Below are 27459 nucleotides of genomic sequence, written 5' to 3'. Positions count from 1 at the left end.
CAATAATTTAAAAAAATATATTTTGACTGAAAATGTTGCTTATTTAGTCACTACAGTTTGATGAAGTTATAATTAATTAGACTGTAAATAATTCGATTAAAAATTTCCACCGCTAATTTTAACACTCTCTGCTCTGACAGTGTAACAAGCCATTATTAAATGCTTAATTAGGTGAACTGCTTCGGTAACGGCCTGCGATTTATTAACAGATGTGTTGTTCATTGTTCCACAACTACAGATTTAAAACCGCACTACGTTCAAGAGTAATGAGACATGTTCCTTTAGTTTCCACACTCTGACTGGTTTATACAGCTTCATATAGTAAAAAAGAGGAAAGAAAAAGAGACATTTCTTCTGATTGAAAAGAAAAAAGGAGGAAAAACGTGCTTTCAGCTAACTAGCTGTGCAAAAGTAACAAGTGGGGGAGGGACAGTGTTGCTGGCTTCAAGGAAAACCACCCAATGCAAACAAGATGACAGCATTCAAATAAACCAGACTGGCAATTAGGTTTAGCCTCAAGTTCAGATTCCTCTGGGTTCACAGTAAAATTAATGGAGATAAAATATCAACCTTCTGAAACAACCAACATAAAAATCCCAGCAGTTATTTCTCATGCTTTTACTTTCAAGGCAATTTATGCTTTTCTAACCAACATTTTAGAAGATAAAACTTGATAAACCATACAGACATTAAAGGTCAAAAATAAATCTAAAATGTTAAATTACAATATAAAAAAAAAATATATATATATATATATATATCCTAACCATATCCAACTTTTCCTGCCTCCCTAGGCTCATACTGGCAACACTGTAGGTCAGGGGTCACCAAGTTTTATAAAGAAGGTAGCCATATTGGATTTTCAGGTGGTGGAAAACCTCTGACCACTCCACATGGACTCTTCCATCTTGTCTTTAATTGTTTGAAACTTGAAAATGTAAACATGTGAGCAAAAACTAAGCAAATAATGAAACAGAAATCTTTTAACTAATCATCCAGTGGTTACACAAGATTTTTTTTTTTGCCGTCCAATTTTAAAAACGGAGTCCAAGTTGTGCTGTAGAATGGTTTTAAAATGTCTGTCAGTACGGTATGCAGAAACTGACTAAGACTATAAGAATCACAAATGGACAGAAAATAGACAATTTATAAAGAAGAATAGATGTAAATGTTTTTTATCAGGCAAGTGGTTGAATGTGTTGTATGTCTTCTGTGTTCAAACAATGTAAAATCAAAGAATAATTTTTTTTTTTTTTAAATGTCTCTCACTAGGATAGTGTTTGGAAAACTGATTCAAGTGATGTATAAAGTTTAATCCCAAGCAATAGACATCTGCAACAGTAACGAGATGCATCTTCAATGTATTAAATAATTATTTGCAATCGATTAGTCAAAGACAGAAAACATTCAACGATCTTTAGAATTCAGCTTTTCTACCCTTTTCTGATGTCTTGAAATGTGAGTAAAAAAACTTTACCGTCCACTTTGAGATAATCGCCGTAGAGAATCAACAACCTAAAGCTTGAGCCAGCTTGATGCTGTAACAAACCCAAAGTGGGAGGAGTTTTCACTCACCGACTCGTCCAAGGCGAAGCGCAGGCAGCCATGTTCGTACAGCACGAAGAATCTCCTCTGCCATTTCTGAAAGCACAACACACATTTCTTCAGAACAGCCCAAAGAACAGACCTTTTGTCCTTCGTCCAGGGAGCAAAAGAAAACAATATCCTAAACCATTTGCTCTCATTTCTTAATTTCAGATTGGAAGAAACGTCTGCAGAGGAGTGCGTGCAGGCGTACTCACCCGGGATCTCTGCATCGGATTGTCGAAGTCCGTTCCCTCAGGAGCCAAGCACAGCCATCCAGCATAAATAGGCTTGGCCTGTTTTAAAAAACAGGGAAAGAAGGAAAGAACAGTAATTTAGATAATTATTAAAACTGAGGCAGAATGTGAGCTTTGGGGAAGCAGAGTAAGAAAGACTCTGGTTGAATTTAATGGAAGGAAGCCTTTTAGGATCCAGATGTTCCACTGTTGCTATAGTGCAAGCATTCGCACACAACCAGGTTCTAAACATCTGGTGTAATGAAAAAAACAACAACAAAAAAACTGAAAAGTCTGTGATCATGTCGGACGTAGATTTTAATCAATCAAATTTTTTTATTTGAATATTTATTTTTGGAAAATCTGGATTTTGTTTTCCACCAATGAGTGATGTCATGTTCAGGGTGGCCATCTTGTTTGATAAGTGTTTTGCAGCTTCTATTTATTTGGTCTTTGAATTCAAATCGACAAAATATAAACAGTCAGCCAATGAGATCATTTTCACGCAGTAGACGTAATGCGAGAATAAATGTTGCCAAAAAAAAGATGTAATATTAGGCAAAGGAAGAAGCAACTTTATAAAAGAACAGTTCAATTCTTATTAAAACAAATTTTTCACACAATTGAGATGTTCAAGTAAAATTGCGTTTTTAATTCTGCTGATTTTGTTTAGTTCTTCCAATTTAACAAAATTTCCTGTAGACCTAAATACTCCATTGCATAACTCATAGAAGGGATGATTGAAATAGAAGACACTTTTTGGAAATGTTTTCTGTCATTTGCAATTTCTTTTTCAGAAAAAAAGAAATCATTCAAAATCAATTAAAATAGGAAATCAGACCTGGTATGAAACAATTAGCCAAATCACCCGGCTCTAGTGGTTTTCATGCCCCATTTTACGCTCATACTCCTAAATAAATACATTTGTGTGTAATATAGTTTCAACAGCGTTTACTCCAAAACCCCTAAAATTAACAAAAACAATAATGGGGGGCCATCCACGGCTGACATGAGAGAATCTGTTGACATGACAACCATTACTCCTCAAACTTGGATTTATCAGAGATAAATCGATAAATTATAAATTATCGATAAATCGATAAAGATAAAGCGGATCAGAGATGATGGGAAGATGGATGGAGCTAAATGCAAGAGGAATTCTAGATGAGAACATGACAGAGGTTCACATTGAACATATAACCAGAGATAAACACTGGAATGGTTGGTTTAGACCAAGTTGGCATTGAAATGATTTTCTTTGGCCACAAGTCGAAAATTGTAAAAATTTGGCCAACAAAATATAAAACAACTGACGATCGTTAAATGTGGTAAATATCGGCTGTTCTTATAATACGGCAACGGTCCAAATGAGATGTTTTGGAAACTTAATCTTATTTTTCAAAAATGATTATTGTTGAGCAGGTAAAACTAAATCCCAACATATTTTTCCACTTTTTAATTTAATGAATTTTGTGGGTCACCAGTGTTTAAATTTGCCACTTTTGGCCAAAAAGTTTGGACACCACAGGCTTGGATTAGGGCTGGACGATACGTCTTAAAAACCTATCACCATGTAAGCGTTCATATCAGTTGACATCGATAATTATTGATTAGTTATTTTGTTTTAAATATCTGAAATACTGTCAAACTGGTGCCATGACCTTCCCCGTCTTATCCAGTTTTCATTTCATGCTGTTTTTTATTATTAAGCAGTTATGAGGCACAATTGCAAAACATGAAACTGCTGCTTCGAAAATCACTCAACAGGTTGTTGCTAGGTAACCAAAGCCTGAGTGATTTAGCTGATGCAACTCACATTTCCTTAGCTGGCTGTGAGAGGTTGAACGGATAAAGTCTTTCCACTGGGTGACGTCCACTACATCACCCAGAATTCTGTGCGGTTCTGAATCGAAGTTCAGTGAAATTATTGAACAATCAGTTGTCCCATCTATTGATATTGATCGCATGTCTATCGTTACGCATTTTGTAATCGACTTATTTTCCACATACTCGTGTTCTAGAGGCCTAGTCAAAGACTATAGACCTATAAAATCTATAGTGAGACTTAAACTAATGTCCACCAAGTCAAATCTGAGCTACATTTGCAAATAAAATGTGTGCAGCTACAAAGTAGATGCACACACACACACACAAATAAATCCATCTGTTTTCTTCCTTTCACAATTATGCAATGCTTTGTGTTGGTCCATCACATAAAATTCCAATAAAAACACGCAGAAGTACAGAGCGACTCAAATGCATGTCCTCTCCCAGAGAGTGGGATTACCAGCTAACCAGTAGCAGGCTTGCTCTCATGTTAGCGCTAACTCGCTACAAGCCCAACCCAGATGAACCAGCTGGAAGGCAGCAGGATGCAATTTGAAGTCTGGGATTTCTGCTGCTGGCCGCGTCGTTGTTCTGTCACTGCATGCCTGCAGTAAATCCATACGTGCCAGGTTCAACTTGTAGCAGCGTGTCTATTATGAACCCTTAATGAGCTGAACTCATTAAAAAAAAAAAAGAAGAAAGGGGTATTTTGGAGAGACGGCATGCTGTGAAGCTCATAAATCAAATGAGTTTGGGAGCACTACAAAGCATGATAAACTATCTCAACCTTGCCCTGATGTCATGAAGCCTGAGGAGATTATTTGGAGGCGTGTGTGTGTGTGTGTGTGTCGGGGGAGTTTTAGAAAGCAGCCGGTTCCAGAAAGAAGGAGGATTCAGCAGTGAACCCTAAAGCGGCGTTTCTGTTGTGGTTCAAACCAGATCCACTCCATTTCGATCACCTGACCCCTCCGGGACGCCGAGTGTGTGCACGGCGTAAACAGGAAGCAGAGGCTTGGGCGCGTTATCATGAGATAAACACTAGATAGGGTGTCAAATGCCATAGAGCTGAACAACAAGATATAATCAGTCCGCGAACATAGTTGAGGCATTTGCTGTCCAAAAGCTGGAATGGGCCCTAGAGGGATGTCCTCACGAAGAGACACTTACAGCTACAGCCTTGAAATAAAAACACAACTCATGTCAGATCTTTCTGATGCAAAATGATTTATTTGAAGATAAAAAAAAGAAGATGGAAATAGGTATGAATGCACTAACTGACCCAAACAGGTATCAGAAGCAGCGTCTCAGACACAGATGTGAGAACTTCCTTCCACCAACAAATATACTAGAATCAGCAACGCTGGAATAATCACATGTATTCAATTTATATAAAATGTTCTTTTTCTTTTTAAACAGCGCTTCTAAAATTCAAATGCGTTCTCATCAACATTTTTGGTATTTTAGTGCATCATTCACATCAGCCCTGTTTAGTCCACTTTAATCAAACGCTAGTTTGTTTGCCTAGAAAGTCCGATTCGTTTGAGGAGGTGTGAATGATCAATCGGACTCTGGTCCACCTACAAACCTAAGTCGAGATTCAGTCGGAGTGAACTCTGGTGCGGTTAAAATGCACATGTGAAATCCAAGCATGAAACAGGCTACTGCACAGGGTCAGTTAGCACATGCATACCCATTTCCATCTTTTTTTAAATCTAGATTTTTCATTTAGTGCTAGCAGAAGAAATGGCTCTTGGTCTTTTACCAAAGACAAGACATTTCCTACGATGGCTAAAATCTGACGCTACTCCATTTTTGTTTACATTTTGAGAAGAAGGAAGTTCCGTTCATGTCTTCTTCTGAGGTTTATGTGTTGTTTCCTTCAGTGGTTCATGGTTCAGCGCCACGACAGGTGAGGGGGTGAACATGTTTTTAAGAAGTTTTGGTTCATTTGACAGTGCAGCTTGGAAATAAGCCACACCAGCTGGAAATGGAGCAAATGTTTCACCTTTGGTCCCCAATTTAACAGAGTCTACTGACGCTGGATCACCTGGATCACCAGGTATACAAAAAAAACCTCCCTAAATGAATTTCTTAGGAGAACCTCAAGAACCCTGACTTCTATATTTTGTAATCACCTAAAAAACGCAGGACAGTAGGTCCTACAGAGGATTGAAAACCTCTAATCAAGACAATGACACAGGAAATAAAGTCTGGAAATCCAAACTTTTCTTTTTCATACTTATCTAGACTTAGAAAACACGTCAATCTAATCCCATACTTTTCCAGATTGCACAGGAGCCCTGGTAAGAGCTCAGCCTGCATTTGGTTTCTACAAAAACTCCATTGGCGAGGAAGCAGAGCATCACAAGAAGCATGTTGCAGAAACATGAAATGAGAAACAATGCTTTGGGAATTTATGTAATGATTTATAAATGTGTTTTATTTTTCCATCAGCTGGATGCCAAAAATGGTTGCCGGTAAGCACATTCCCAGACTTTCAGGAATAAACGAGAACACATTCAGTTGTTGACAAACTCTTTCAGCTGTTAGATGACTACTACATAACTACTATCTTTTTAAAACACTAGAAGTATTTCCGGAGGAGACCTTCAATCACTTTAATAACTATGGAGGAGCTGTGCCAGTCTGAACATACTCCCACTTCAGTCTGCACAGTGAAATGTGACGGCTCTTACTGATGAAAGAGAAATCAGAGACGAGCGCAGCAAATGCTTAACTTGGTTGCCAGGTTTGCATGCATTTCAGCTGAGAGGCTGAGTGCCTGCTGAGGAACTCACCGAATGCACAAATGGACACAGCAGCTCTTCATGTGGCCAAAAGAACTACAACAGTCTTTAACTCACCTAAGATTAGAGGACAATGCAATAGATCAGAAGTAGTGGTGGGCACTCTTCTGCTAATTTGCCAACAGCAGAGTAATTTTATTTGTTTAGTGCTTTAGCTAAATTCTAAAGCGCTAACTTAGGCTGCGTTCACACTGCACCCATAAGTGACCCAATTCCATTTTTTTTTTTTATAATTTTTTTGACATAATGCAATCTGTATCTTATCTTTTCATGACAGTCTGAACAACACAGGTCGGATTCTTTGCGAATGCGACCCAGGCCACTTGGGTATCCAATATGTATCCGATTCAACTGTGACCAAACGTTCAGGTCACATTCATCCGACCTGAATGTCACTGATACTCAACAAACCTCACTATTCTGCGTCCTGATACACGCAAGCTGGGAGAAAAACAACCATGGTGAACTATAATGAGTATTAAGGTGTTAATATGCTGCTACAGTCAGACAACAACTTCAAATGTGTAAGCTAAGCTCCACCTTTAACCTCCATGTTTACTTCAGCAAACACCGAGTACTTCTTTTTATGGTGGTTAGCAAAACACTGTGAACGCAGACGTTATTGCGCCCTCTACTGTGCCTGTAGGACACTTTCAGGTCACACTGGAAAACGCATACAGGTTGCATTTATTTGGAAGTGTGAACAGCCACCTAAACGGCAGAATTTAACGTGAGGCAATTAGATTATGTGAATATATACAACTCTACCAAAGTAACTTTTAAATTAATGCAAAAATAATGACATAGCTGGTTATTTCTTTCCAGTATTAAACCGACAAAGAATCACTCATTCAGTCCCATGTTCAGTGACGTCTAGCAGTTAAAGCCATTATGGATATATGTATCATAATAAAAACATGATAGTTTTTGTTTTGCAAAAACTATGTATATTTATGGAAAAATAATATTTTTAGGAATCTTTTTCATAAATGTACATTTCAAATGTCTTTCTTGAGAGTCAAGTCAACTTTCTTGCTTGTGTGCACAAATTTGGCCAATAAAGCTGATTCTTAGGAGAAGCTATGAAGTTACTTCTGTCCAACAAAAACTGAGGACAGACTGAATGTCTTTGGGAAAAGACCACAGGAGACTGGTGCAAAGTTATTTTCTTTGATGAATCCTCCCCCTCTCCATTTCTTTTCTCTGGACAGGAAATTGTGAGAGCTAGCACTAGCTCTGATTAAACTGCCAACCCCCAAAAAAAGAAAAATGCTGATTTTGCCACACTTTTGTCTGCAACTGGATTTCTAAGATTTGTGCTGAAATGCTTGGAAATTTGTATTTCCAAGCTGAACTTCAATAATCTAGATTACGCTGATTTGTATGAAAGAACCATTACCTAAATGAAGTGATCTGTAAAAAAAAAGCTATCCAACAGAAACTGAATGCACTTCATTCCATTTCCTAATACGAGGAGTTGCATTAGATGTTCTCACCATGACTTAATGTCTGAAATCTCGAGGAAGAAAAACGGCTGGTAAATGAGCCACAAATTAGAGTGGCTGCCAAATTTTATCTCTACTTCTGAGCAGAAGGAGAACAGACAGACGCATATGGGTTTGTTAATCGATACAGCTGTGGAGAACATTTTGCTGTGGAGTTGCAGAATCGTTTTCATGAGAAATAACGACTCGCCTCTTTCACTTCCTCCAGGTTTGTATTGTGATCGTTGCTGCCTAAAATGACTGATTTCGCACCACCATTTAAAAAAAGTTTCACATTTTCTTTAGTTTATTTTTGATGCAATATGGTCTTACAAAAAAGTTGATATTGTTGCACATAACCTTTCCATTACGTTGAAGGCCCAGCATCATCGTCCTGCTGCTGGCCTTTGGCCTCCTCCATGACTGTTTGCTCTTACTATTGTGACAATAAAGATATATTTTAAAACGTGGAAAGCAACCATGAGCACAACTTCTATACAAGAACTTAAGAGGATTGGGCTTATTCCTGGCATTAGTTAACTAGCAAGAGGTGTAAAATGATAAACTTCCTGTATCACAAATTGAAACAGGAAGTTAAATTCATAGGAGGCCGAGTTGCTGTGATTGGTCAGAAGAGAAGGAAATACAGAAAACGTGAAGGTGATTGGTCGGATTTACGGAAAAGTTGTGACTATTTGCAAATGTTGACTAAATCTGCATTGATAGCTGCGATCACAGCTTCCTGGACAGATTGCTGTTTCATTATAAGCAAGCAATCTAAAGCTGGTGAGCTCGGAGTGGATCTGAGAGAAGACAGTTGGTTCACGCAAAGGGAATCCAAGCTTACCCATGATCCAAGAACCTCCATAATGATCACACTGATCCTTAAAAAAACAAAACGCTCCCTCACTTGCAAACTTCACCTGTTGAATACAAGTTGTTTTTAGGCTTTTACAAAAAGTCAACATATTCCAGACAATTTGTCTTGGTTTTAGCAAGTGAAGCTGGTTTTATTTTTCCAGAATGCAGAGGATTCCTGCGTTATTTAATTGGATTAGTGAGAACAACTCAACTGCCTACTAAGCATAAAAAACCCCTTTAAACCATCTGTCTAATAGAGCGTTGGATCCAGTTTGGCTTGGAGGCGTGAACTCTGCTCGACCCTCGAAGGTGCGCCATGGTATCTGGCACCAAGATGCCAGTGCTTACATTACCCCATTTGCCCTCCTTCTAACCCACACGGAACATCCTGCCCACTGATAGGTGCCAAGATAAAAAAATAAATAAAAATTTTGCACGTTTCCAGTAAGGAGTCATAATAATGCCCGATTAGTATAAGCCATTTTAAAGCCTTTAAAAACACACAAGAATGGACAAACTGTGTAAGATTATTGGCATAAATGAAACAGAAAGCCTTAATTCTACTCAACCGTTTATATGATTATGGGGAAGTGAGCTGGAACGGTGGGATTAAGCAGCCGGAGGAAAACGATCCTGCTTTTCCCTCCGACCACACACTTCCCGTCTCTCCCATTCCTCCATCCCCGTCGTATCGCCGTTTCTCCCACGTTTGCGTTAACCTCGGCCTTCCGGCATCCTCCATCACTGTCCTTCCTCCGGTCGTCTCTGCTGGACAGAGGGTGGGATTTGCCCCCCACACCGCCCCCTTGTCCCCCAACGGACCCGATCTCCCAACACAGTGGGAACAAACGATTTGTGTGACAGAGAAAAACCATGGCAACAGACGGAGAGGGGTGTGGAGAGGGGTAAAACTCCTTGTGGAACACACTGTAATAAAGGAAATTCTCTCAGGCAGCAGGAGCCGCCCCTCCCCCCTCCTCCTCAACCCACCTTTTATTCTCCTGCTGAACAGAGAAGGGCTGTTTCTGCCAGTCACTGTCCTCCTCTTTTGCGCAACTTTCCTCTCCGTTTCAAAGCAAACTCTGCAGCTCTGATTAACTCACATTTAATTTAGGACTCAAATTCATTTAGCTAAATCACCTATTCATGATGCCCTAACTGCATTAGGGAGATCTGGAGGAGCTTTCTTTCACCGGGGGTTGTCGGGTTTATCTCTTCTGAACACTGGGGGTGTGCCTTTTTTTTGTTTTTCTTTACAAATCCCCTACGCCTCACCTTCGATCTGTTAATCGAGGCTCTGAAGCCGCATCCTGCTTACACGGTGTTACGCAACAGGGTCTGGTGCCGCTAACTGGTTTGAAGTTTGTCCAGATGGAAGGCTCACAGAAACTTCCTTGTGCTGCGGCAGTGGCGGCTCCCCGCAGACTACTGGGATTGGTGGCAATCTGGGAGCGTTTTCAGAAAAATCCTGGCAACGTTGACGGAGGGAGGAACAAACTCCTTCGCAGGAGACGCCATTGCGCGGGGTCAAAGGGGGATTAAAGGAAGTGATGTAACTGTGAGCCCCTCTGTCCAGACTGTGGCGTTTGAGGGGTTAAGAGATGCGCAAATTGCAATAGCAGGATGCTGACGTTGCCGTTTGATTTTTTTTTTTACGACGTGTTCAAGGGCCCATCTGGCATCGATTACAGGATATATCACAGAGTAAACTAATGATCCGAGAGAGGAACGCTCCAAACACACATCACAGATGAACAGAGTTTTACCTTCCAACAAACCTAACAGCTTCAGGTCGCACAATCCGTCAAGGAAAGCTGACTGGTTGCAGTGAACAAGGAAAAAATATATATATATACATATATATATTTTCACTTTTGCCTAAATAAACACTTACCCCAAACTCTATCCTCATTACCACACAGCAAACACTCTGAAGCATGCTGATTGCATCACACACACAAAGTCGATTGCCTATAATGACATCCTGTTGATGAACTCAACCTTCACATCCAACCGATCAACACTTCTTCTGTTTACCTTTTCTTAAAGCTACAAGGGTGTAGCTGTCCGGTCCATTTTATTTCTTAAAACATCTGGACTTAAATCTGCTCACACAACATGGAAAATTGGAGCTTGAGTAAAAACGGTATTCTAGGGACTTTATGGAGTAAAAAATAAAAAATAAATAAAATATCTAATCTAGCTCAGAAATCCAACGTTTCCATAGGAAACAGAGATTCAGAGGGAAAATGATTATGCACACATATACGCTCACGTTCAAGGAGAATTTAGAGAGAACAACTAAAGTTACCGTGATGTTTTCAGGCTGTGGGAGGAAGCTGGAGTATGCAGAGAGATCTAAAATGTTAGATATCAAATCTGGTTTGCATTTTTTTTTTCTTTTTTTAACGAAACTTGTGAAACATTTGGTTTGCTCTGATAAAAAAAAGGAGGACTAACATTGCCAAGAGATGCACAGATAAAACTGGAAATTGGTTGGTGGCTGGATTTGTCTGTTATCTTTGGTTGGAAATTAAAAAAATCATAGCCTTTTTTCCAGCCAGTCAATGCACCACCAGACACCCAAGCACTATTCAGGTTTTTTTTTTTTTTTTGCAGACATAACAGTCTTCGGTGTAGCAGTGATAACAATGTGAAGAAGACTTGGTTATCCGCTAATATTATATATATAATTGTAATAAAACATTTTTTTTCCATTTTTTAACAAAAAAAGGTATGACTGCTTGCTCGCTCACAAAGTGTGACTTCATCTTCACTCAACATAATTAAGAATTACTCATGTCAAAAATTATTGAGATAAATATTTTAAGTGGAGTTCTTTAATCTTTTATAGAAAAATCAGGAAATCTAAAGCTTAGCCAAAACAAATACGGATGCACTTCAAAAATGTCCCCTTTGTGTTTTTTTCCATTAATCATAGTTTCATGTGAACTCTGCAATTATTGTAAAAAAAGAAAACACCCCAGTTCAGGTTTGTCTGGTCAAAGACCTGGGATTCCAAGCATAACTGCCCCGATGTTGAAGAGGCTAAAATACCGAAAAGCACTAAAATCGCATTTTTTGTGTGTATGTTTTGGCGAATACGGTTTTCTCAAATCACAAGCTGTGTTTTTAAAATATTCCGTACTGACTGTAGAGCAACTTCGTCGAGTTTTTTGGGATTGTATACCTTGAACTAGTGTCCATTAGAAGAAAAAAAAAACAACTAAAATGCTGAAATGGGTTTTAACTGGCTTACCTGGGTCAGGTCCTGGTCGGTCAGCAGATGCAGCTCCCTCGGTTTGAAGCAGTTCTGACATTTACTTTTATTGAAGAAGTTCGCTTGGAATTTCCTACAAGTATTTTCCTTCGCGGTAGACATTATATTTCAACACTTATTCGAAAAAAAAAAAAGAAAATACGAACTGGGGTTAGCTTAATTTTCCAAAGACCTTGAAGTTGTAATCCCGCTGTTCTCCTGTGTGTCCCACCCCCTCTTATCCCGAGTTGGAATAAGCTCCAGCGCTCCGACGCATTTTCAAGTAACAAACGCAGTTTCGGGACTTCAGCATCCGCAACAAACGTTTCCTTTTCGCCGCTTAAACTGTATCTAGTTGCTGCTTTCCGAATAAATAATTAGCTGCCATCAAGCCAGCGTTCCCAGCACCCAGCTCAGTGATGAATGCTTTCCAGTCCCTGGCCTGCAACCACAAAGAGAAGAGGGGAGAAGGAGGCTAATATCCTGTTAGCTTTCCAGTGGATCTCAAGCTTAATAGCGGGATGGCGAAAACCACAATAGCGGCATTCGCACAACTGCTGCCCGTGAACTGCAGGCGGGCAGAGTCCATTCAACAAAGCGGCGTTCCGTGAGCTCCAAACCCAAAGAAAGGCTTACAGTCAGGCAGAAAACTCTAAACCCATCGGTAGCAGTCGCTCCATGCGAAGTTCATCCAGTGCTCCTTAGCCCCCGGTTAGCGGTGGAGGCTAGCAAGCTGATACAACGCTGCTGAAATCCTCTTCGGGTTCGCTTCTTCAACTTTACTTTTTTTTCTCCTATTTTTTATAACGCCGAGGGTTTGAAGGTCCAAATGTTAAAATGTTTTCCTCTCGGGTAAAAACACTGCAGGCGGACAAACCACTTCTTAGCCAGTCATAACGGAGAAAAACGAGTATTTAAAGGTTCGGTTCCATAACTAGCCTCCTTGTAGCAGCAATGGGTTTATTTTCTTCTTTCCCAGTGGAGCGAGGAGGAGAGGAGAGGTGAACACACACAAGCTCCGGGAATTCGAAGGGATCTCGCGATAACTGCACACTGCTGCCACCTACAGCCGGAGCAATGTCACTGAAATATTTTGATATGTTAAATCAAATTAATCACATTATCTCCATAAATGTGTATTTTATTTGGACTTAATATGATCAAGTTGATCACATTTATGGATTTCGGGAAAATGTAAACTGGTTCATATGTGAACAGAATGAGCAGCCATAAGCTATGAAATATCTATGTTAAAATTTATTTGCTTATATATTTTAGGGCTAACTTGATGCAGTCTTAAGCAAACTTTCTTTGCTTTTACAATCTTTGATTTGTTAATACTTGTATTTTAAATTTTGTCAATGAGAAGAAAAAAGCTAATATGTGGTTTCAGCTGTGTATGGTTACTGAAGTGGTATTTAAAAACCAAGTTGCTGTTTAAGTATTATTTGGATTTGCTTTTTTAAACAATGTTTCATCAAGATTTGACGTGTGTATGTTCACTGTTATCAATGAACTTCTTAGTCATAATAACTAGTAATAATGGAGTGAGTCTATTAATCACATTTTAAGAATTTGCTGTAATCATTAACCAGAAACCAAAATGACTCAGCAGGAAAAAAAATAAATATAATTTATTTATGGAAATATTTAAAATGATTTAATATCAATATGTATATTTATATGCAAGGAAAAATGGAGGATTTTATTAATTTATTTGTATTTATTTTTATTTAGAATCCCAGAGTCTTCAGTTTTTTTTAACCAGCTTCTTAATACCCAAGCAAGGAGTGGAGCTGACACCCAAACTTGTGCCTCCTCTCTTCAAGATGGCACCAAGTGGGCATACTTCAGATACTGTACACTGCATGTGTGTGTATTATTGCCTGACTCAAGGGGAGGCTATTATAAGCAGGGGGGATGTGTGGGGGTTCCAGTGTAGAGCACTTAATCAGACACAGAGAGGAGCGGTACCGTGTGAATGGGCGAGGGGGAAGAGAAGGGCCTCATTTACGCGACTCAATCCATAAAAGAACAACTGCCAGCCAGTCCTGCTGAAGGATTAGCTCCCTGTCCATGCTGTAAGTGAACCAATAATAACACAGATTACAGGTGTTTGTGTCTGTCGGTTGGTTGCTATAGTTGTGCACGCACAAGCCGACTAACCTTAATCATGTGTCAGTCCAAACAGGGAGCTAAGCAGGGAACTGGATCTCTGGAGCGATCAGGAGATTTCAGTGTGGATTAACCTTTATCTTAACCTGTTTCCACTTGTAAGATTGGACGGGAAAGGTTGGACATTTAAATGTGAATCTCTCCGGTTGCGGCCTTTAGGGTGTCCTATGACAGTGTTCCAAAGATGACAGTCTGTGGAGCCTCCAAGTCCAGAATATATTTAGCCGTTCACCTCATTTTACATGGAAAGTATATTAGCGAGAAGTCCAAATGCAAACCCTCACGTAAGTTGAACACATTTGTTGCAAGTTTAGTCAAGAACACAAAGAGAAAATGCAAATGCATTCATCCAATGCATTATAACCTAGTTCAAAATCACCCAGTTAGAAAACAAATATGTTAAATTTGGGTTTTTAAAAACCAAGCTTTTTAAATACCAGCAGAAGAGTCATGTATGTTGTCGTGACGATGCCGTCTTCTGCTTCCTGAAGTGACCAATAGCTGCTTTGAAATGCAAATGTGTCAGTTCCCTAAACTGGGAGATGACCTAAATATCCTACCCTTTATAGCCCTGAGCCGACACACATGAGCTGTTTTATAGCCTCAGTTTCCCTGTTTGCTAATGTGAGAATACCAAAAGTATGGCTAGGTTGTAAGCAAAAGTTTTCTTGGTCGAACATATTCTCACAAAGTGAATATTTTTTACACTTTGTCCCACCGCTTTATATAAATGTACTTATTATATGTGATAGACAAACATAAAATAGTGCAAAACAGTGCATGGTTTTGAAAATCATGTACAGTGTGAAAAGTGTGGCATGTATTTCTATTAAAGACTATTTACTTTATCACTACATAAAACTAAGTGCAACAAATTGCATTCAGAGGTCACAGAATTAATAATCACAGCATGTTAATACTTTTGCAAGTTCCTGTAGGTACAACATGAGGACAGCACTGGTGACTGTTTTCTCTCAAATAAATTTCTAAATTAAATAACAATGCAAAAAGTACCAAGTTAAACAAACCAGTTTCATATCTTGTTAACTCAGCCTGTTGACCTAGTGTCAAGCTAACAGGCACTTTTGAATTACCACTACAATTATAAATCAGCAAAACGAGATGTTGCTGATCGCCTTTATTATGTTGACCAGTTTTCAAAACCATAAATTTTTATTGGACTCTCAGAGAAAATTCACAACAAACAGAAACAAGAAATGACAGTTATATTATTGTGGAATGTTTGAACAAGTGAAAATAAAGTTGAAGTGCACAGTTGCCTCCTGAATTTCCCCAAGAAACAATAAAGAATATTTCCATCCACCTACTATTCTTAGGGAGAATTAACTAAGTGAGTTTAAGCAGAGACTAAACATTGTCAACAATGAAAGTATTGGGGATTGCTTGAAGAATGTGATCAAGTGTACCTAGGGCCCAGGATTGATCAGCCAGGTGATTAATGCTGGGGAGGTTCAAACTCTAAGACCAGTCTGAGTTTCAAGTGACTACTCAAAGGTAGGTTACGAGGCAGACGCTATAAGGACAGGTAGTCACTCAACAGGGATGCAAAGGGAGAAAAAGGTAGACTTCCAAGACATAAAGAGACAGGAATCTAAGTTTCATGAGTGTACTTCAATCAGAAGAGGGGGGAAGAATCTCCTTAGATACAGAGTCAAACAATCTGGCAAGGAACTATCACACACACTGGTTTTTCCAAAACAGGGATTTTGATGGACACATGAAATACAGTTACAGCAATGGAGTCCAGCTTATCTCCAGACAGAGTGTCAGTGCCTGGATTGCACAATGCCTCAAATGCATTTCAAAGGTCGACTGATTTGATGCAATCCAATGACGACTCAAACTAATTTACAGCAGCAAACAAAGAGTCTCCATTACTGTATCAATGTGCTTTCTCCGACTCACAACGGTTCATGAAGTTCAAGATAAAGAGCAAACTTTAATGATTGGGTTGTCCTAGTAGCAGTTGAATTCAGACTTGCTTTTTGTGTCGATAGCTGACGATGTGTTTGACTTGACCAACAAACTGGAGTCTCCTTCACTGACTCCTGTTCTTTTCTTCTCGGCAGAACATGGGCCTCCCCTCGGTGATGGTGTTGCCCCTGCTAATAGTCGTGGCAGCAGGGGTGTACTACATCTACAACGAGGTCTTACAGTTCATGTCCAAGACCTTAGTGCGGAACAAAGTCGTGGTGATCACCGATGCCGTCTCAGGAGCGGGAGCTGGTACTGTTCAAAATATTTGACCTCACTTACGTCCTACGAAAATGGATCTCTGCCAGTTGCAACGCACTGTCACGTAAATCCAGATTCAATGAATTGATATCAGAGACAGGATGTTTAGTCATGGAATTATGAAAGGAGCAATTGTGTTGCCAGGCTCAGCACACAACAAAATCACTTGAAGGATTGTATCGTAGTCACGTCAGTTACCGTTTCCAGAACTTGACTGTGTTTGAGAGCAGTTGCTTTACAAGTTTGGGTGAAGCTGTATGGTTGCCCAGACTGTGAGGTGAACTCTCTACAACACTATTTGGCCTGTCAGGTTATGTAGTTACCTTAAAACATCCGTTGTTTTCAACATTTAGCCAATGTCACATTTTCATGGAATGTCTATTCCATCTATCAGGAATCCTTAGTCTCTCCTGATCTCCAGTTGCTGTTCTTATTGACTTCAGATGCTCTGGCAACTACCCGATAACACTTTCTTTCCACTCATAAGACCTCCACTTACTCCTTTTCTGTTCTCTTTTCAGATGTGCCAGCTCCTTGTAAATCGAATCACTTGCACAACCAGAGCTGGTCCGCATGTGTACCAAATTATGTCTTTTTGGAGGCCAGACTTGGTGCTTAAGGGTTTTTCCTTGATAGAGGAAGGTGAAAAAAAAAGAATCATTTCTCTTTTTTTCCAGTTTTATGCTAAGGGCTGCATGGTGCAGCACTTGGTAACACTATTGCCTTGCAAAAACAAGGCTCTGGGTTTGAATCCTGACCTGGAGTTTTTGCTACTTGAAATTTCCATCTTTTCCCCAAGCATTCGTGGGTTTTCCCAGGGCACTCCAGCTCCCCCAAACCCCCAACAGTCCAAAATCATAAGTATTAGCTCAATTGGTCTGTCTAAATTAAATCATATTGACAATGGATACTCTTATCCTAAGCTTTTATTAACATTCAATTGATTCAAACTTAAAAATGGTTTCTTACATTAGCACAAAAGTAAATATAATTTTTTTCTTTGTATTTTGTCATATGGGTAAATGTTCAAACAATTTAGTTTGTAACTACCTGGATGCTGCGCTATGCTAATTTCCAGGCTAATTCTTTTCTTGTTTTGTTTTCTTTCAGCAGGAATAATAAATATCTACATTTTGAAAAGGAATGTTTGTTTTGATTTCACAGAGAACACAGATATTTGTTTTCATTATTGGTTTTTAGACGCTCCGTTAGATGTAATCCTTGTTGAAATGCCATCAAGTTTAGCTAAGGCAGTCAGCAATTGTTCTTTTTTGCGTATATATTTGTCTAAATAGCATGTTCTTGTTGTCTTCTTCAGAATGTGCCCATCTCTTCCATAAGGCCGGTGCCAGACTCATCCTGTGTGGAACTACCTGGGATAAGCTGGAATCCCTGTACGACTCTCTGACTACTGACTCTGATCCAAGAGAGGTGAGGAAATGAAACAAAGACCAACGGTACATGCCAGAAAGTATGTCACTTCAGATTCTTAAGATGAATCGTGCTCCTTTTTAACTGTACTGAGCCATTTGATTGGCATAATCCATATGGGAAGCTACCCAGGGCAGCAGGAGCGCCAAACCTTGTGACGGACTAGCAACCCGTCCAGGGTGTACTCTGCTTTTCGCCCGATGACTACTGGAGATAGGCACCAGTCTGCCCACCACTCCACGCCCACACTTGCAGGAACAAATGGGTATGCAATGGGTGAATGGATAAATGCAACTTAATTGAATTAGCAACCACGAACCTCAAAGATTTTATTGAGACTTAATGTGGTAAACCAACACAAAGCAAAAAGAAAATGAGACATTGTTTTTCAAGTCTTACCACAAATTTTCAAATTAAATCTAGATCTGAATCTTATGTGGGTACTTTTAATCCATTGATATGCTTTGACTTAAACCTTTAAAGTAGCATTGACTGGATGTTTTGGGCCGCTGGGTCTACCTTTTGCGACCTCCAGCAGACCCCAGTTTACTGCTGGCTTTCTGTAAGGTGTGTGGCAGCTCTGCAAACGGCCCGTGGATATCAGAGTCCGTTCTTGTTTTGATCAGAAACTCCTTCTGTCACCGCCTCTCAGATAAACACTTCCTCTGCTCAACACAATGGAAGGATATCCTGTCTGACAGCATGCTGTCCTCATCTGTTTCTTTGCTTACACACACCACTGCACATGGAGCGTATGGCCAGAGAAAGCTTAGATAGCTGTGTGGGCGACACAGAGCCAATCAGTATCGGTTTATCATAAAGGATGTTTTCTTTTCTGATAGCTCAGTTATCCTTTCCTGTCCTTCTGTGCAAGCGATCCAAGTTTCATTCTGTATTTGTGCAGGATTGGAATAAATCATTTATTCTATGAACATATATGTTATTACAAAATATTTTTGTGGGGTATTTGTTTTTCTTTAAAAACCCTGCATTTTCATCTTTTAGACTCACAATCAATTATCCACACCTTACAAAGTGCCACTTGTTTCAACTTAGACATTCGCTCCAAAGCTGGTGATCCTGGATTTCAGTGACATGGACAGCATGGAGGATGTGGTGGCTGAGGTCATGGAGTGCTACGGCTACGTGGATGTGCTGATCTGCAACAGCAGCATGAAGCTGAAAGCTCCCGTTCAGAGCGTCTCTCTGGAGCTGGACAGAAACATCATGGACATCAACTACTTTGGTCCGAGCAGCCTCGCCAAAGGTGAGCGGCACGCCGTTACAAATCCAGCTTCAGGTTGGGTTTAGTCAGTTTTAACTGTGGTAGACCAGCTTTATCTAAACGGTAAATTGTGGCAGGTGTTCTTCCGGCGATGATGTCAAGAAGGTCAGGACACGTTATACTGGTCAACAGCATCCAGGGCCGACTGGCGATCCCATTCAGAGGCTCGTGTAAGTTGCCAGCTAAAGGTTTTCGGCTCCAGACAGTAAAATAAGTCAGAGTTTACATCTGAGGGCAACCATTGTAGCTACCTGTGACACAAATGTTGGGAGACATTTCACTCAAATTAGTTGAGTCCAAACTTTAACTTTTTTGGAATACTTGAAAATACCATTTGTAGGCATGAAAGGAACCCTGCGCATTATCCTACAGACATTGGAACATGGCGATTGCAGCATCATCCTGAGCTGGAATGTTACTGTGGGAAAGTCTGTGGCAAGATCTGAATAATTTCCATTCTGTTTGACAGTAGCTGTGCCAACATGCGAAGTCAACAAAGCAAAAAAACAAAATTAATATCTGTATTTGCAAAGCTTGTAGAGACGGTTTTACACACTGATTTACAAGGTATTAAAGTCTATGTATCCATCTATCTATCTACTTAGGGATGCTAACTAGCTCTGCATTGCTAGCTAGCTATGTGGTGGCTTTTTACATCATGGTATACCAAAGTTGGAAAGTTATCATTTTAAAAGGATCACTTATATGACCATTAATTTTTTTTCCTGACTATAAGCACAAATTTGGAACAGCCTTGGAGTTTATAAAGACAATACTGCTTTTCATAAGTGATCTAGCTAATTTGGTCAAGCAGATTAGATTATTAGATTGTGTTTTTCTTGAGAGAGTGGAACAGGTTCGATAAGCACTTTTAAACCACCACTACATTTAGCCTCTATATTTTTCCTCTACAATTTGGCATTAAAACTTTGTGAAAATATCATAAAACATTATAGCTTGACTCAACATTGCCATAAGATTTGCATATGATCCCATCATGCTTATTTCCAGAGTCCTCTGAAGTCACTCAGCCTTCAGGAAATGTCTCTCAGTCTGGTCCACTGCCTCTATTCTGTGACAAGAACTCTGATGCAAATAATAAAAAAAAAATGTTAATGTCTTTTCTTCAGGCGGATAAATAATGTTGGCTAATTGTTACATTGCAGATTGTAAAAATGCATGAAAAGGTAATGAAGGCCAGGACCTTTCATTACTTCCTACAGCCAAAACCATTCTTTGTTCTGTCTTTAGTTTCTTTTCATTGCTGTAAATAAATCAGAATGCAGCAGAATAATAATAAAAACATAATATTTTGCTCAATAATAATTTGTTTACACTCTGAAAAATCTCCAGGTTGCTCTCAGTCCAACCAGAGTCGATTAGATTTTAAGTGCCGTCACTTCCTCATTCATAGCATTTAGTTACTGTGTGTCTTGTAACCAGAGCCCTAGACCTGAGGGCTTCCGCCGATGAGGCAGAAAACAATTACACAAAGAATGCGGTGCGTAATGAATGGAATGAGACTCTGCAGACAAGCTTGGGTTGCTACATGTGTTGCGTCTGCTGACAGATGCGGCCTCCAAGCACGCGGCGCAGGCCTTCTTCGACTGCCTCAGGGCCGAAGTGGAGGAGTATGGGATTGTTGTCAGTACCATCAGCCACACCTTCATCAACGCCTCTGAGCCGCCACCCGCCGTGGAGCCAGCTCCAAAGCAAAACGTCCTAATCAATTGTGAGTATGACGCAAACCAAAAGGCATGACGCAGATGTTTACATTACATTTACATTACTCTTGGGATGAGTTTCAATTGGTCTGTTCCTTCAAAGATATCGCCAGTCAGCTCACCCACGGTGTGCGGCCTTCGGTCCTGGCCAATGAGATTCTGGAGACGGTGAACAGGAAGAGGAAGGAGGTTGTGCTGGCCCACCCCATCCCCAGGGTGGCCCTCTACCTCCGTTCCCTCTTTCCTCCCTTTCTCTTCGCTGTGCTGGCGGCCGGAGTGAAGGACTCCGTGTTGGCAGAGCCGATACAGTAGAAGAAGACAGGAGTAGATGTGAAATCAAGCAAAATATTGTTGGTCCAAAGAGTTTCACGTTGCTTTCAGAATTATGGATTCATTTTGACAGACAACAATTGAGTGAACACATTAAAAACTGCTGGGTTGAAAAAGACAAATTAATTTGGATTAATTTTATATTACTTTGCGATGCTCATTGAATGATCCAAACCTTGGGTTTGACTCAGCATGGTGGATTATGCAGTAAAGATTGGTAAAAGAGACCAACATCTACTTCTAAGGCAATCAAAGAGTTGTTTGAACCTAATAACTTTTATGACTAATCAAGTAATTTTTATGTTAAACTATTTGATTGTCATTTTTAATTTAAGTCTGCAATGGCAATCATCATTTATAAAAACAAAGACAACATTATGAGATCTTACAAGATCTTCATTGACAACTAAATTTTCTAGAACTTTCTTGGCACTTAACAGAATAGGACCTGTGTGACGTCATGGCAACAAGGAGCGTATACAACTGAAAATAGTGAGGAAACTTAACTTAAATGTACGAATGAAGTTTGTTGCTTTCAGTCTTACAATTTTCTTATTTCCTTTAAGAATGTGATGCATCCAGAACCATTATCAAATGGTGAAATTTACTGACTTACTTGAACAATCAAGAACAACCAAGAACAACTAAGAACAACCAAGTAAAGCAGCCAGAAGGAATCGGCAAAGCCTGAGCGGTGGCATCATGGCAGGATGATAATGTTACCATGGGAGTGTCTGGGAGTCAAAACAGGCAGTGAAGACATAAAATATTCCTTGTAATTTTGGTAAGAGGGATATTTTCTAACAATCTTCTTAAAGTAGATACAACAAAAATAATTTTCTCCATCATTAATCATTAACAAAAAAAAAATTCAAATTTGACACTATATGCCTGACTCTTTTTGTGTTCTGGAACTAGAATAATTTACAGACCTCTTTTTCACAAAAAACTGTCTTTTTCAGTAATAAACAATTAGTTTATTATTGAGCAGATAATCTTTTTAAAATATGAATTTCAGTGGCCTGCAAGTGCCTTTACCTTTATTGAAGTTACATTACTTTTTTCTGAATGTGCGATGAGAAATGGTGGTCCGTTTTGTGATTACTTTCCTTTTTACTTTTGAAAGCAAAATTGTTAGGTAAAAGATAAAAAGTCAGTGAGAACAAATGAGGACATGACCTGAAAATTATATATATTATATATATATATATACCCAAAATGGCTGGAGAAGAATCATCTGTATTGGACAAACTTTAATACAAGCATCAGAAATGCTGCAGGCAACAGGATAAGACATAGGACTGTTTTCCTTTGATTTTGTAATCAAATTGGTTAAATTGCAAATATGAATTCTGTTGGAAAGTTAAATATAACATTTTATTCATGTATCAACTTAAAATTGCATTACTACTACTTTCAGAAAAATATTGTAATTCACAGACATGTCCACTAGATGGCAGCAGCACTTATGACAGTTCTGTTTGTTTTTCGGGGGGAAGGTTTTCCTCTTCTTCCTTTGCCTTGTACTGGAGTGTTTCTTTTTATCCTGCACTGGGAAATATATAAATAAAAATGAATAAATATTTTTGATTGTTTTTAGTTATAACCTACTGTCATCAATTTTTTACTCAAGATCTGCATAAAAAATAAATACATTCCCTATAAAACCACATTTAATCTTTAAAGCTGACAGATGTCACAAACCTTGGTCATCTTTAAATGTAAAGTAAATTCAGCAGGTCCAACCGGGGAGTTTTCTGCAGCTCATGTTTGTGAGTTTAGGGCTGTGGGAGTGGGGGGTTGGTATCTAGTCCAGCTGGTAAGCGCGAGTGTGTCCTCCAGGTCACTCTCCTCAGGGGAGCACCTCTTTTGTCCCCGGGGTCCTTGGGACAGGAATGCTCTTCTAATGTCCACATGAATAAATGCAGCTCTGTGACATTTCCATGTGTCAAACAGGAAAAAAAAAAAAAAAAATTAAAGAACTCTGCCGGATCCTCCAAATTGGCATTTTGATCGGACACATTTCCATATGTCACCATCACCACGCTGCATGTGAGATGATGGGGCACCGGTCTGCCCCCACGTATGACTTATTGTTTAACAGGACTTCGCTGATAGTTGAAGAGCGCGCCCATATCATGCGAGCCATGAAACTGTCAGATTTATTTCTGCTTGAAGGTAAATCAAACAGCAAAGCACTGAGGTGTGCAGCAGTATTAGCGAACGATCTAAGCCTAATAGTTTCTCTCAATCATGTGTCTGCGCTCTTTGGTGAGTAATATGTAGATAAAGCCCAAACATCAGGAAGATGATTGTCCTAAAGCGATATCCAGGGTTGATGCTTACTAAATGCAAGACGTGACTTATAAATGGGAACGTCTGCTTCTCTGAAATTGTCTCACTGTGAGCAAAGTGATCACCCTTATCAATTTTTAAAGGCCAGGTTATTGACACTAACCTGACTTATTGAGGTTATGGAGAGGCCATGGTAATGATTCCCTAAGCTTTCAGTTACAACACCAGAGGGGCCGCCTCTTGCTTTAAAATATTGGACGGAGGCAGACTTTACTGCTCCAATGAGCATTAGTATAATGTCTCCTTTGTCAATCCCTTCTTATTGCTTTGGATATTAGTATCCCAGCTTGCAACGTATAAATAAAAACATGTTCTCTTCTATTTCATTTAGCCTGCACTTTCTGGAAGTTTAAATCATTTTGCGTGACGTGATTAAGGTAATTTGAACCTTTTCCTAATATCAGAAGGCTAACAGTTTATTAGTCCACCCACATGTGTAAGATGTCCGTTTACCTCCCAAAATCTTTTGGAGTACTTTTAATGGAAATTATGTCAGGTGGTGGATCTACAGATCTTTGTGGATGTCTAGACAATGTGCGGATTAAAAAGCTCATAATGGTACACAGTTGGATGTGAGTGGGGCAAAGAAGTCTGACAGGTGTAATATGCTGATCTGAGCAGGATTGTTGGGTTCAGATGATAAAGTCTAACAAAAGTTGCGATTACTTATCTTAATGGCTAGAGGAGCTACAGATTTGGAGTAACGCCTAGAAGCAGACATATCAGGACCATGGTAGGAGTTTGTCCCATAATCAGTGGGTTGCCCATCGTCTCTCTTAGTCAATATGTCCTTGGGCAAGACACTTCACCTGCCTTGCCTGCTGGTGGTGGCCAGAGGGCCCAGTGTGAAGCACTTTGAGGTCGTCTGGACTTGATAAAGCTCTAAACAAGTACAAGCCATTTACCATTTCTGAGAATTTAACGCAGCACTTCTACATCCATGTCCTGGCGGATCGCCTCTTCTTAGTTGACGGTTGTTTTCTGGCCAAAGTCAAAATTTGTGTATCTTGTTGTCTTGGTCAGAAGCAATGGGAGATGGATAAATGGTTTTATAGTAAACTGGGAGTTGATGCCAGGGTAAAGAAAAAGGCTTGACTCTCTCATCTGAGAGAGTCAAGCCTCTCGCTGTTGCGTATGTCACAATCCATACGCAACAGCGTATGGATTGTGACAGAAAGAACGTGATCCAAAATACAAAATGACATTCTTGTGAAAAGTTCCAGAGTCCATGGGGAGCCTGGAGAATCTAAAGGAGTCTATCCAGATGGTTTTAGGTATCTGATCGCTTACTCCCGCTAATCACACATGCTTAAAAGCAATAGAAAACCTGTTCAGGAAAGAATTGAAAGATGCATTTTATTCTTCCATCCGGTGCTCATGCCACTCCAGGCATCTGCCCATGTGACCTATATCACATACCGTCTTCATATTTACATGTCTACTTACAGATTGAATTTAGTGTTTTGACAAAGGAGATGGAAGCTGGAATTAAACCAACAACCTTCCAAACTGACAGAAAGCTACTTGTCTTTCCTAAGACATAGAGGGAGTTAATTGCTTGCTATGGAGGAAGGAAAAGATAAATAATTAACGTGTGTTTAAGTAACACCAAGAGATGGAGGAATCTGGTTTCAAACTACATTATTTGTCAGGGAATATTTCTGTTATGCAAAGTTTCTGGCAGAGTTTAACAAAGAAACTAAAAGAACAACTTACAGGAAATCACATGGCAAAATGATCAGCAGAGTAATGGACAGAAACTACGAACAATGAAGCCAGAGAGCTATATAATTAGCACAAAGAAGCCAAACTGAGACTCAAAACAAATCAAGGAGTAAAATAACACTCATCTAAGAAAGCTAAATCCAAATGTACAAAGAACAGAAATAGATACAGGAACTACAATAGAAAAGGAGTCAACAAGCAGGGCAAGATCTTGTCAGCAATAACAAATACAACAGCCGATGAATATGGCAAGACCTAAATAATACAAATATGCAAAGAGTTGACTAAATTATTATAAAACTAAGCGAAATGGGGTAGCACGATCAGTTCTTAAGATATCACATTTATAATGCTTGAACACATGGCTTATTGGAACAGGGAATTTCTGGAATATCCCAATGGAAGGAGACCCAGAATTTACAAGAGGTTTAGGGTGATTTAGTCCAATAGAGTCGGTTCGATTGGGGACCAAAGTTGCAACATTTGTTACATTTTCAGCTGCTGTGGTTTGCTGTGACTTTCACGTTGCCCTGTGTCAAATGGCCCACATTTTTTAAAAATCTCATCCCATCCCCATTTGCCTGTGACAGCGCTGCGCCAAGAACCACTGAAGGAAATGAGTTAGAATAAAGCGGACTGGCATTAATGTTCCCTTAATGTCCTTCGAGTCCTGACAAGGCCCTGGGTCTCCCTAGGAGAAGCTTCCTGAAGGGAGAAATGTGTGTCTCTTCCACAACTCAAATTATAAATCCATAAGGTTGATGAAGTTGGTACCAAACACAGCTCTTCTTCCTGACTGTCCCAGCATTTACTGTGTAGACATGAGCAAAATCTTGTAAGGGCAAACACTTTGGACAAAAAACATATTTGCCTTCTAAGCTATTCTTAAACAAAGTACGAGTTTCATCGTATGAAATCCTTCAGATACTCTGCACACTGCAAACTAAAGTAAAAAAAGTTGACAAAGTTAACATCCTAGACTCTGTGTGGGATTAAGCGGTTCTGTCAAGGAATAATCAAAGCATCACATGTCATCGTGATTTTTTTTTTTTTAGTTGCAGAAGTCTTCCTAATCCGTAAATCTGCTGTAAAGATTACACATATTCAATCTTAAAGGAAACTTTTTCTTAATCTTTCACAAATCCTTGCAAATCACGGATCCGGCATGTCTCACGTTCCATTACTTAAAATATCTCCCTTTACCACAATAAACGCATTTGGGAGAATAAAACTGTGCTGCCAGCTGGATTTTATAAGCTTTCACATTTAATCCTTTGGTTTTATTTCTTTCAGACACAAAATACACTAATGTTTCTAATGACCTTAAGATAGAGAGGGTCCTGAACACGCACTTATGTAACTATAGAGATTTAAATCAGCTTTGACAGTTAAATTTGTAAGCAAAAGTACTAAAAGAAATATTAAAAATATACTTGTATGAAAATATGGTCAAATGCTAAACTTCTGTACCAAAAGAAATGGAATAGGTTTAATTTGAGTGCAGAGCTTAGAGTAGTATTTTTTTTAGTCTTCATGACGGATCTGTCTTTGAGTGTAAAAAAAATGTCCGCTGCCCTGTAGGAGATGTTAATAAAGTTTGAGGCTCTCCATCGATTGTCTGCCCATTGTCTGTCGATACAGTGGTCGATACAGAGTCAATGTCCAATGTCAGACACTTGGTCAATGTGTTGCCTTATTGCTTTTCTTATAGCCCAGACTGATTTTTAATCACTCAAACGAAAGAACTCAATCATTTTTTGGTCATTACAAAAGAATCTCGTAATTAGGACCAATTAGTAGGATGGCATATCGCATGGATCTGAAACGCTACAAAAAAAGGATTTTTTTTAAAAAGATGGGTTCTGTCAACAAGTTATGTGTAGCCAGTGTCTTATCTACAGCAGATAGGATCTTATTTCTGTATGAATACAGATAGACTGTTGGATAGTACAAGCAGCACTAAGACAAACATGGAGTTTAAGCTTTACTTACAGTCACAAAAATGTTAATTTGGTTCATGAAAACACTATTTAATTAACCCCTGCGACCAGGGGTGAAAGTAGTTTTAAATTCTTGGGGGTACTATGACAAAAAAAAACAAAAAAAAACAAAAAAAAAAA

General features: G+C 39.3%; 2 protein-coding genes across 5 annotated transcripts in view; one reads left to right on the top strand and one right to left on the bottom strand.

Annotated features, from left to right (window-relative positions):
- LOC103481929 (myosin phosphatase Rho interacting protein) overlaps positions 1 to 13140 on the bottom strand; it is a 53880-nt gene extending 40740 nt beyond the window's left edge. Inside the window, exons 1-3 of one of the 4 annotated variants that reach the window (XM_008437759.2) lie at positions 12059 to 13140; positions 1803 to 1880; positions 1576 to 1641 (exon numbers count right to left, since the gene is read on the bottom strand). In XM_008437759.2, coding sequence (XP_008435981.1) covers positions 1576 to 1641; positions 1803 to 1880; positions 12059 to 12181 — 267 coding nt within the window. In that variant the 5' untranslated portion in view covers positions 12182 to 13140. The remainder of the gene's footprint in view (positions 1 to 1575; positions 1642 to 1802; positions 1881 to 12058) is intronic. The other 3 variants (XM_017310792.1, XM_017310793.1, XM_008437760.2) reach the window with 3 other exon arrangements.
- An 856-nt stretch (positions 13141 to 13996) lies between these two features.
- dhrs7cb (dehydrogenase/reductase (SDR family) member 7Cb) lies at positions 13997 to 22854 on the top strand. Its single transcript, XM_008437758.2, has 7 exons — positions 13997 to 14139; positions 16324 to 16480; positions 17808 to 17920; positions 18977 to 19187; positions 19283 to 19375; positions 20776 to 20937; positions 21033 to 22854. Exons 2-7 carry the CDS (start codon positions 16327 to 16329, stop codon positions 21239 to 21241), a joined length of 942 nt encoding a protein of 313 aa, XP_008435980.1. The 5' UTR covers positions 13997 to 14139; positions 16324 to 16326; the 3' UTR covers positions 21242 to 22854.
- The last annotated feature ends 4605 nt before the right edge of the window (positions 22855 to 27459 follow it).

The sequence above is a fragment of the Poecilia reticulata genome, linkage group LG19 (assembly GCF_000633615.1).
Source record: "Poecilia reticulata strain Guanapo linkage group LG19, Guppy_female_1.0+MT, whole genome shotgun sequence".
NCBI classification, from domain to species: Eukaryota; Metazoa; Chordata; class Actinopteri; order Cyprinodontiformes; family Poeciliidae; genus Poecilia; species Poecilia reticulata.
This window is presented reverse-complemented; position numbering and strand designations above follow the sequence as displayed.